The sequence below is a fragment of the Phymastichus coffea genome, unplaced genomic scaffold, assembly GCF_024137745.1.
Source record: "Phymastichus coffea isolate CEN01 unplaced genomic scaffold, Cenicafe_Pcof_1.1 PCOF00059, whole genome shotgun sequence".
In the NCBI taxonomy this organism is placed as follows: Eukaryota; Metazoa; Arthropoda; class Insecta; order Hymenoptera; family Eulophidae; genus Phymastichus; species Phymastichus coffea.
In genome coordinates this window covers 1,409,797-1,421,233 of record NW_026706870.1, presented here as the reverse complement: position 1 = coordinate 1,421,233, position 11,437 = coordinate 1,409,797, and the positions used below count along the sequence as shown (strand labels likewise).

Genomic DNA, 11,437 nt, shown 5'->3' with positions numbered 1-11,437 from the left:
TTCTTGCAAATAGATAATCATTCAAAGAGTAGCTGTAGTACAAGTTATTGTAGCAATCCATATACATAGTCCAAGCCAGATGGCACATTTCTTCAAGAAATTTATTTCAAGCCAGAACCTTTACATTACGAACTTAGTAGATGTGCTTGAAATTCGTTTTCTATAGATGATGTCGGCATCTCGTCAGATTAAAAAAAAATCCGATATTCTTTCTAATAAAGATATCAGTGAGTGGGGCTATTTTCGCATTGGACTGTTGATTCATGCATAGATAATAGATATACGTCCTTGGCGATGACATTATACAAACATGTTTGAATTTCTTAATCTTGAAAAGAAAATTATCCTGAATCTTCTATCTTTACACTTTTCTTGATTATGAATACATTTTTTTAAAGGTGTCTGGCCGACTTTTTCCATACTTTACAAAGTACAGGATACCGTTGTAGTCACACCTTGGCGACATTTCGTAGCTATACCTAGTTTATACTTTTTGCTTATTCGAAAATACTTCAGAATAAAGACACTGTCTCAATCGAGTGGTTGTACTAAGGACAACCACTCGATCAATTGAAAAGTGTAAATTTTTTGGAGAATCGAATATGATGAGATATAACTTGTTTTACTATACATAAAATTGGAACATGATTACCGCATTAAAAATGTTATCGCTGCTATCTGTTATTTATTCTCACATTTATCAATTACCTTTTTATAATATTGATACTAGATGAAAAAGTTTTGTGAATACTCAGCTACATTAGCAATATAAGTTATAACAGTAAACAAAGGCATTAAATGTTTGATCTAAATCCTATACATGATCCACAGCCCTCGCTAATTTCTTTGACTAAGTTACCTTTGTTTTCGTGAAAAAGCCATCGTCACAGTATGCACACCTGTTTATCAAGAAACAATCAATACCAATTTTTAATCTCGACAAAACACTGCGTAGATTGAGATTAAAAACACAATCGTGCTTTTTTCTCCCAGACCCTGCACTCTAGCAGTGTTTTCAGCAGCTTCAGTGAATTATCTTCACCGATATCACTCTATTACCAAAACAAAGTTATCTAATTCGCAAATAGCTCTCTAGGCACTATTTTATCTATAAAAAGCGATAGAATCGCATGCTTGATTACTCCTTGATCCTTGTTGCAAGCTTTCTCTCGTTACGTTGATCTTCACCAATAAGGGAGGTGCCACATCTTTAGGTTACCAATTCCTTCTTAACTTTACGAAACTTTCCTATATGAAAATGTGTAAGAAGCCATAACCATCCGGCGTAATACTCGTAAAGGCATTCACGTCTAGGATAAATTACTGACAATGAAAAATGTGTAAATTAAGCTGTTTAGAGCTTTTAACAATACACTTGATGAAGAATGAATCAAATGCTTTAGACAGAAAAATATTTTGCTGAAAAAAGTTAGGCCGTTTTCAAATTTGCCAACGAAATCGCCAATATAATTTGTCGAAAAACACTCTTGGTAAGATATAGAAATTTCGATAGTGCACAATTTTCGAATGAGTTACCATACGTTAAGTAAAGGATTTGATGTTAGCTTTCATTTGGTAATATCTTAAAAGCTCTACATTGCTCAATTTGCAAGCTATATTCATTACAAAGCTTAACAAAAGAGGTAATAATGCAAACATTTTAATTAATATTTTGAAATTATAATATACATGTGGCGTGTATCTTGGAAGTTTCATATTCACTACGTCTGCTCGATCTATGTTTTCGTATTTTGAATATAGAGCACGTAATAGTTGTAGCGCGCATCTTAGAAAGTCTCGCATTTACTGTCTGCTCGACATGTGTTTTTGTATTTTGAGTTGAGCACGCTGCAGTCGTTAAGCCATTAAGGTCCCTTGAAATGGTTCAGCACCTTATCGACGAGTTCGGCCTTTTCGTACCTGTCGACCGTAATAAACTTCAATGCCACCACGCCCTTACTTCCAAGATGCACGCTACATGATTCCAGCACATGCTACCCTTCCCGTCGGACTCCGTGGGAGAGTTTTTTTTCCCTTTCCCTTGCAATTTTCCAACAGATGAGTCTTGATGTTTTTCGGCCAACTAAGAAAAACTCGCTGAGCCTTCCGCCAGCCTTACGGTCCCTCGTACCGAGTCGCTACGTTACGTTACGTATGTTTCCGTGCGTTATCTGTGTTAAACATTGTTCGGTTAATAAAATCAAGAGTATGACATGTAGAGTTGAGTGAAAATGAGAAAAAAGCACGTGGATTGTCGTGAAATTGCTCATGTGATTCGTGCCGTAGCAAATCATCTGACTCAGCCTTGATTGTACATAAATTTGACCAAGGATATTGCACAAAATTCTGGAAAAAGTAGCCGCAGCGAAAACTGTTTCTGACTTAAAAAAAGGAACGTTAAATAGGTGGAACGAGATGTACACAATACTACCTACCTTAGATTTTTTTGCACCGAGATTGCGATGATTATGTAAGCGACATTCGTGCGGATCATAGAAATCTTCAAATTCAGTTGGAAAAAAATGTATGAAATGATTGAAATGTGTAATTTCGTGGATTGTTATAATCGGAATTTTATATGCGCTGCGTAAATTTTCAGATGTAAATAACACCTTAAAAAATTATAATTTAAACTACATAATAAAACATTTTAAGACAATCTTTCCGTGAAAGTTCTAGGATGAACGACTAATTTGTGATTAATCTCACAATTTATTAAAATCTTCCGTTGTGCTTCTGCATTGGCAATTCTAATCAAATCGAAGCTTCGGTATGCTTCAGTGAACTTTACCAAATTTTCCAGACTTTAGAACGAAAATGACTTATGGAAAAAAAAACTTTTTCATCATTTCATACACAAGTGGAGGCATCATTTGTTATTTGGAAATTGAATTATTTTTGGAGTCACGTAATAAGGTACATCCATTTCCGTGATAAAATGAAAAAAAATTATTGTGAATCATGCGGCATTTTTTATAAAGATCTCTTGTCACGAGAATCTTTTTTCAAATATAATTGTTGCTAATTTAAAAGAGTCCGTTATCTTATTTTCATGCTAGGAGACGCTCCGTCAAATATTTTTAATTTTAACTGAATGTAAAAAACATGTTGTTTAAGATCGAAAACAATGCAACTTTTTCATTCGTAATAATACATAACGAACAATACATATTCTTAGAAAGTGCTTTGGAATATAAAAAATGATATTTATTTTTAAAGAAATGACAAGTTTTCTAACTGTTACTTGTAACTCTATATTTTTCTTCCGGTGATGATAAGATTTCAATAGAACATAAAGCATTTATAATCAGTAATTTAAAAACTTCAATAGGACCGCATGAACAAGATTTGATTGATATCTTGTGTCGTTAAATTATGTAATGAACAGCGTAGTAAATCACCAGCCGTAATTACAAAGATGGATATTTATCTACACATCGATCCTAACATGCGTACACCGATATCAATACAACAAATTTTCCCGTGAAAAAATATTTATTTTGTAGTTCATCAATGGCTATTCTGGAGCCGAGGTCGCACTTATAGACTGCAGCGCGTGCCGATACAATCGTTTCCGGCAAGAAGAATAACTTTCATTTACGTATAAGTTGAAATCCCGTTACAGCGAGAGAAGAAAAAACAAGTGAAACCGTCACGCTAACGCGCGGAAAATTCTTCATACGTGCAGTCATGAAAATCTGCGTGGGGGTAGACGCTCGCTAATCGTGCGTCCAAAGTGGGGGAGCGTTTGAGAAATAATAGCGTTCGGTTGTTCGAATGGTCAACTCATCTGGCTTCAAAACGAGATCAGCAGGTCGTTGAGTTTGAAAACTTGAAAGCTAGCTTGAAACATCATCGCCGATACAATATCCAATTATCGATAATACATTTTATTTGGAAAAAACGCCCGCTAGAAGTGATCCCGTTAGACAGAATTCCAGTTTCAGTGAGTTGCTATTACTGTCATAGTAACGAGTATTCAAATTAATTTGAACAGGTGATTTTGCATCTAATGACAGAAACGCAAATGCAAAATTTTCCGTTCTTCGATAAGACAATACTCGGCCATGTGTTCATGTTTAACGAAGAGAACTGATTACAACAAACAAATTGTTGCAATTGTTTTGCAGGCTTTAAAATTTTTAGAATGAAATCAAGTGAAAAGAAACGAAGTTTTTAACATAATCGTTATTAAAAGTGCGTGCCTTGCAGAGTGAGTCTCGCCCTCAAGGGTATTTATCAATAGAAACAAAGGTCCGATAATCCCAAAGGTTAGCGACAACACAATGGAAGAAACGCAGCGATAAAATATCTCGTTTTAGATGTTGCGAGTTGTGTTAGTTTTCCCAGTGTATATATCTTAGCACGCAAAGGGATTGGTAATGACTGCAATTCTTGGGACGTCAAACAATATACGCACGTCCTTAAACTTTAACATCAGTGCAACAATTTGTTTTATGATAGTGGCTTGAAAAATGCATGTCGAACAAACATTAAAAAAATAATTATTCAAATAGTTATCCCTGAATAATGTCATAAACGATCGTGTCAATAAAAGCACAGGTTGAACGCAAAGTTGGAAGATCGCACTCGCGAACTGAAAAGTGAAAAAGAAAAAAAAGAGTCGCGCGTACTTTGAATAAAAGTTGAATAATTTTCAAGGCGGGCACAACAATGATTTTGAGAAGCTAGCTCAAGACCGACAGCTCGGAATAAGGCAGTCGTTGCAAGTACGAAAATTGTCAAGGTCCCGCCAGTCGCAGCGCCGTGTTGCCTTATTGTGTATTGGCGAGCGTATAGGAGAACGCAAGCACGAGAGCGAGTGGCACTGGCGCGGCAATAAAAGCGGGCTCTTCGGGAAAAGGAAAATTTGGCAGCTGCGAGCAGCGCGTGATCGGGCGTAAGAGGCGTAGAGTCGGCGCAGCGACGGCTCGCGGCTTCGTTGTCGGAGCTGCGGTCCGCGCGCGAAAGGATCGCACGAGCCGCGTGCCACGGCTGGTGACGGCAGCGTCGCGGGCATCCTTCCCTCGAGCAGCTCGGTATAGCTTGTGGTCTTTAAAATACTCGGCTCGTCCGACGCCGCGTGCCAGTCGCGTCCCGACGTTCGACCAGCTCGCTCGCGCTACTTTTCCTTGCCCCCGCGCTGCCCGGCCCCCCTTCGCCGTACAGCGTCCGCCCTGACGGGAAGTGTGCGTGTGTAGGGCGCGCAGAGTCAGATCGAGCGTTTCGCTCCCGTACGCATGGGTTTGTGAAGTGAGCGGAGAGCGAAGTGGTGCAAGCGCCTGCAGCTGTCGAAATCATGATTCACCCGGCCGTTCATTCTTCTGCCGGTCTTTCTAATCGCCGCCGTGCCGCGATTAGCTGCGCTGTGCTTCAGGCGCTTTTGTCCCTCGGTGAGTAATTTTCTCCCTCTCTCTCTCTCTCGCTCGCACTTTCTTCGTTTCTCTCTTTTCCGCGGGGCCTGTTTCTCACGCGCCAAATGCCGTCCCACGTGCGCACAACTCACAATTACAATTGCCAAACGTTCGTGCGAAATCGTTAGCTTTTTGTTTCTCTCTAGTTTTTCTTGGCCAAGCGCTTTTCTGTTGCCGCGATTTGCCGGTGTTGAATTATTGGGTTGCCTCGACGAGAATAGCAACTGCATATTATCGCGTTGAGTATAATTGAAAATATTTCGCGTAGATTAAGAATAGCGATAGGCCAGTAATGGTTTCAAATTATGAACAAATTGCAGACGCGGAATTTCAATTTTAAACGCAGCAAGTCATGAAAACAAAATAAATTAATAAACCATGATGTAATCCGTTAAACACCGTTCTGCGTTCAAGAACTGTTGATACTGCGACCATGCAAATTTCGTAAGAACCCGATGAAAAAAAAAAAAAACAAACAAAATCACGACTGCTCGTGCAGTTTTCATTGCGTGAACGTACTTCGCCACTCAGGATTTTGCAGCGATTTAGACAGACAAGCCTTCATGCACGCGACAATCTGATAGCAGACCAAGGTATACTCGTAATGATTCTTCGCGATACTTACCTGTCGTAACTTAAGTGCCTGTAGTGAAGCCGCTAAGAAGATTGGCGACGTTAGTGATCAACTTTCTCAACGGACATCGTTAATAAATTATGCTCTGTAACTCAAACTGTCAGACATTTTTTTTTAATTTGTAGCTTGGAAAAAACCGGACGACATATTCCGCTGATTTTTAAAACGCAACGATCAATAACTTTGATCGAGATGCTTATAATAAATAAAAAATAAAACGGTTAACGCTATTATCTAGTGGTGATCAAGTGTTGAAATTCTCGCAAAATACTTAGTCAACGAACCGTGATTGCATACCGCTCAAACAGATGTATGAGTTATGTGTTTAGTCTTTTTGAGAAAAGTTTATAGATACACCGAACTTACTCGACTTCTTTTTCACGTGCGCATTCTGATGGTCGGCATAGAAAATGAATATGTGCTGGGAACGAGCGATAATAAATTTCACTTTTCCGCGCATAAACGCAAAAGTTGTATGAAATATTATTCTCAAAAAAGTCGCCTAACGAGCAGGCTGCACTAAGTCATCGAGTCTGTTGTTCAGAAACGATTTATCGATTATTGTGACGGAAGTATATTAGTTTAACGTTTTTATTTTATAAAATTTCCATTAGTTGTATCGATAGATTCGAAAATAAGAGTAATAAGGAAGTTGGTTTTGATTCTTCGGTTTGAGCCTTGGGGTGAAACTGCCGATGGCCTTTAATTCATTTGTATGTACGTACACAGAAAGCACTAAATTAAAATTTACATTTTTATGATCAACGTGAACGTAATAAATTTAATTCTAGTCGCGTAGAAAAGAACCTACGATTTGCATTTAAAAATATAACATAAGATTGAAACGTTGAAATTACAAATAAACACAAGCATATCTGTTGTTAATGATTAAGAATTTATATAAATGCCTTTAGCTTTGAAAAATATCTTTATTTTTTAAATGTTCAAACATATTAAAAAATCGTTACTCCTGATAGAAATGAAAACAAACTAAATTTTATATAATTGGATTCCAATTAAAAGTTATTATTGTACAAAACTAATGAGTTTGTCAGATAATATATTTATATAAAAAATATATCGTTCACGTACCTCTAATATAATTAGAAATAAGATTATTGCACAAAAATGATAGGTTATTCACTTTGATTTTAATTGATGCTAATAGCAAGTAACTAAAAATAGAATTATTAAACGATATTTACGCCTCGAGTTATATGGTTCTTTCTTACAGTTAACGACGAGTGTAAGTTAAACGAATAATGTTCGTCATGTGCTACGTACATAAAAGTTACCCACCTTCGGTGCAAAGTCTCACATTCATGTAAAAAGTTTTACGTCTCGTCGATCGCGAAACAATGTCCTCGGCCATCGAAGTCTTAGTTCGATCGGCTGCAATCTCGCGGGAAAAGACAAGAGTTAAAGTAGCGTAGCCGGATAAAAATCAGGAGAAGGTGCTCGACCTCAATTGGCAATCAATGAGTCCTCGTAAAGTTTCAGAGCATTTCGTGACGCGTGACCGTTAGCGACAAGCGCGACAACGGAATTTGTACCTGTGTGTAAAGTCGCCGATGTCTAACCCGTCACCCGTCGAAAGCGTGACCGAACGCGCGTCGTCAGCTCAATGACAGCTCGCGAGCTATTTTTACAGGCGCGTCCTTTCACAAATTAGCGCCCACGCGATTTGCAGCCGCGTCCGGCGTCTTCGTTTTCGATTCGCGTCGCGTGCGCGCGGCCGGCAGCAGACGGATTCGCGGACGAGATGGCAACGAGATGGAACGTTGCTGATTTCCAACTGGCTGTCCATCGCGCCAATTCACGCGAGTTTTCATCGTAGAAAATTAATGTTTTCTAGCTGGCTGCGACTGCGACTCTCGCGGTCGCCGGTTAAGATTCAGCGAGAGCCGGTCGTTAGAGAAAGTACATCGATCACCGATGTCCGCGCGCGCAACAAGAAAATAAAAGGAACATTTTCGCTTCGATGGCTTTCACGTGGTCAAGCGAAAAAACGAGGAGAAGAAAGGACAGCCCGACGACTTTGCGGTACCGTATACGACGGCCGACGCGTCGACAGTCCACTGGCAAGGTCGCATCGCCGAAACTTGCTCGCGCGCCGAGAAAAGTCAAACAATGGGAAAGCGGCGTTACGACAACGTCCGCGCGACCAGTGCATTCGTACGTTGGGCGCAGCGACCGCGAAAGGAGATCCGAATCTTTCGCGTCGCACGCCCGTATAATGCGCGCTACTCCGCCGTTGGACTTGGCCACTTTTTGCCGCACACCCGAGCATTCCGCATCTCCTCTTGACGTTGTTTCGCTGTTTGTTTGTTTTCACCCGGCAGCGGCCGCAGCCAGTAAAGGACACATCGACTTCGGCTACAACGGTCTGCACGGTAAGTCCCATTGCGCTTGTCACTGGCAGAGCTCAAAGCTGGCCCGAAGTCGCGGCCGATTCTCGGGCGACGTTCGTTAGTTTTGCGCGACGCAAGCGCGACAACGAGGCGCGCTGTTCGGCCTCTGCCAATGACAAGAACAATCGTCGGCCGGGGCGCGAAAACGGCGACGAGAAGCGACGAGCGAACGACTCCGCAGGTCCGGAGCACTGGGCCGAGGACTACGACAGCTGCTTCGGCAAGCATCAGTCGCCGATAAACATCGAGGAGCACGACGTGCGCGACGTCGAGCTGCCGACGCTGCGCTTCGACGGGCTCGAGCTCGCGCGGCGGCTGTACATGGCGAACAACGGCCACACGGGTAAGCGATCGGCGCGGGACGAGCAGCCGCGAGCGAACGACGCTGACGAGCTTGCACCTTGAAGCGATGCTGCACTCGACGGCCGACGCCGGCAAGGCGCTCATGTCGGGCGGCCCGCTGAACGGCAGCTACGCGTTCGAGCAGCTGCACTTCCACTGGGGCGAGAACGACTGGGAAGGCTCGGAGGACCTCATCAACAACCACTCGTTCGCCATGGAGCTGCACGCCGTGTTCTACAAGGACGACTACCACTCGATGGGCCAAGCGCTACGCCATCCCGACGGCCTGGCCGTCATCGCATTCTTTTTCGAGGTACCCCCCTCGTCGTACGCCAGCGTATCTGTATGTATCTAACAAGTATCATCGCTCATCTCCCTGCCTCTCGTTTCGCACCTGTGTCTAATTATACTCGGCCGTTCGCGCGCGCGCGCGTGCCAATTGTTTCGTCGCTCGCGTACGCGCGAAGGCGCAGCTGACGCTCGCGTCGGCGGAGCAATTAGCGACGGCGCGCCAAGCAGACCTTCCGCTCGGCAGTTGCGGGTGCGCGTTTCGCTCGGGCATCGGCATTGCGCAGCGCGAGAGATCGAAAAACAGGTTGATGGCTGTCGCGCGGTCGGACGATGCGCGACGCGACGACTGCTCGTAAATCGCGTCACGGCGAGCTCACAATTGCAATACGCTGGCTCTCGACGTTGCCGAAGGAACGGAGCGCAAACTCCGCAGCTGCGAATTGCGCGTCAATGTCGATTTCCTCGCGCAAGTGGCTTTTTACGATACGCCGGAAGCACAGCTGTACACGCGCGACGTGTTTCGCGTGCGCACACGTGCCGTCGCGGCCGCTCGCGCGCTTCGATGTTCGCGCCAGAAAGCACGGCTCGCCGTCGATAAGCTCGCGGCGCTTTCTCTGTGATTAACGCAGACTACGGAGATCCGAGAGCGCGAGCAAGTCTAAGCGACGGTCGTTGCTGGTTGGCCGACAGTTCGACGAGGACGGCAACGCCAACCCGGTGTTCGACCTGCTGGTGGCGGGCTTGCCAAAGATCGAGAAAGTTGGCACGGAGATCGAGTTGCCCGAGAGCTTGCGGCTCGAGCGTCTGCTGAATCCGGCCGACGGTGCCAAGGACAGGATGCAGAATTACTTCACGTACAACGGCTCGCTCACCACACCGCCCTGCTCCGAAGTCGTCACCTGGATAGACTTCAAAGACCCCCTCTATCTGTCTCACGCTCAGGTAATGCAGCCCATCGTATCTCTCTATCTCTCTTTTTCCCGCAATGTCAGCTGACTTCGAGCCGATTTCCGCCCGTCGAACAGTTGGCGGCGTTCCGCAACATAAGCAGCTCCGAGGGCCACAAGCTCACGCACAACTTCCGACCGGTGCAGCCGCTGTCCGACCGACTGGTTTATCACAACCTGCCGAGGAGACTGACCGGAGAGAAACCGAGCAGCGACCTTCGCGCCCCGAAGAAGGCTGAGTGGCAAAACTCGTCCGCTCGCTCGCTCGCGGTCGACGTGCTTTCTCTACTGGCCGCGCTCTGCTTCGTCGTCGCACGCCACGCCACGCTACATACCTAGTTTCCTCAGCTCGATTATTATTGGCGAGCTGTCAGTCTGTTGCGCGTGCATGCGACGGCTTAGAGGCTAAATTGTGATGCATACGGGTACGTGACAACGCGTACTTGTCAATATCGTCAATATCCGCGTCACGGACGAGGTCTTTCGAAATAGAAAATTGAAAATTGTGAAAGTAACCAGGTTCGTTTTTTTTTTCCAACTGATTTAACTTTACAGCATTTGCCTCTTTTAACCGAAAACATGCAATTTAAGCTTTTCTTCCGAGCTCCACACTTTGCCCAGTGGAAAACGTCCATGTCGAAAGATAAACCTGTTTGCTGATCTGTCAATTATTGTGTTCTCAATAGTACTTTTTTTGGTGAAATTCAAATGGATCTGAAATTCTGTGGTCCAAAAAAATTATCTCGTATACAGATTTCAGTCACTTTCAAAAGAGAATTTGAACGGAAAATTTTTTTTTACGATGTAAGCTAAATAATTCGAATGTAAAAACAAAGCTGTTGATTCAAAGTTCCTATAGTAAAAAATAAGCTTTAAATTTGTATAATAAAGTAATTGTCGCAGTATTTTAATAATTAATAAACTCAATAACAATAATATAATTAGAATATTACATGTAATATTGACCTATTAAATAAAATTTAAAAACTACTCACATTCTATTATATTCATTCCCAGTATTGATATACAGCATCAAATTCAAATACCGAAGTAGCAAATTCGTGTATAAGAACGATATTTAAAATTGATTGATTAGAAATTCCTATATGCGTAAACTATAATGTGCGTTTACGCGTTAAATGTAATCGACATTGAAGATGCAATTGTACCAGAATTTCATTTACTTTTTATTTATTTATTACACTAAAAAATTTAAGTAGTTTATCCGATATAACGACTAGAGGAAACATTCAACCCATTGAAAAAGAAACGTAATTTTATACGTAGGATTTGGATAAAACAAAATAATTGAACTGATTTCGATCAATTTGATGTGATCGAGACATCGGCTGTTCGCAATTAGTGGTTATCCTAATGCTCTCGTTAGCTTTTACATTT

At 42.6% G+C, this 11,437-nt stretch overlaps 1 protein-coding gene across 3 annotated transcripts; it reads left to right on the top strand.

The window, feature by feature from the left end:
• The first annotated feature begins 4,751 nt into the window (after window positions 1-4,751).
• Window positions 4,752-11,020, top strand: LOC131666574 (carbonic anhydrase 2-like). 3 transcript variants are annotated; one of them, XM_058939364.1, is made up of 6 exons: window positions 4,752-5,393; window positions 7,904-8,441; window positions 8,641-8,802; window positions 8,867-9,144; window positions 9,783-10,034; window positions 10,118-11,020. In XM_058939364.1, exons 2-6 carry the CDS (start codon window positions 8,030-8,032, stop codon window positions 10,376-10,378), a joined length of 1,365 nt encoding a protein of 454 aa, XP_058795347.1. In that variant the 5' UTR covers window positions 4,752-5,393; window positions 7,904-8,029; the 3' UTR covers window positions 10,379-11,020. The 3 variants fall into 3 exon arrangements, with proteins under 3 accessions (XP_058795347.1, XP_058795349.1, XP_058795348.1); XM_058939366.1 differs by having other exon boundaries at window positions 4,759-5,393; window positions 8,391-8,441; window positions 10,118-11,019; XM_058939365.1 differs by having other exon boundaries at window positions 4,765-5,393; window positions 8,867-9,114; window positions 10,118-11,019.
• Window positions 11,021-11,437: the final 417 nt, after the last annotated feature.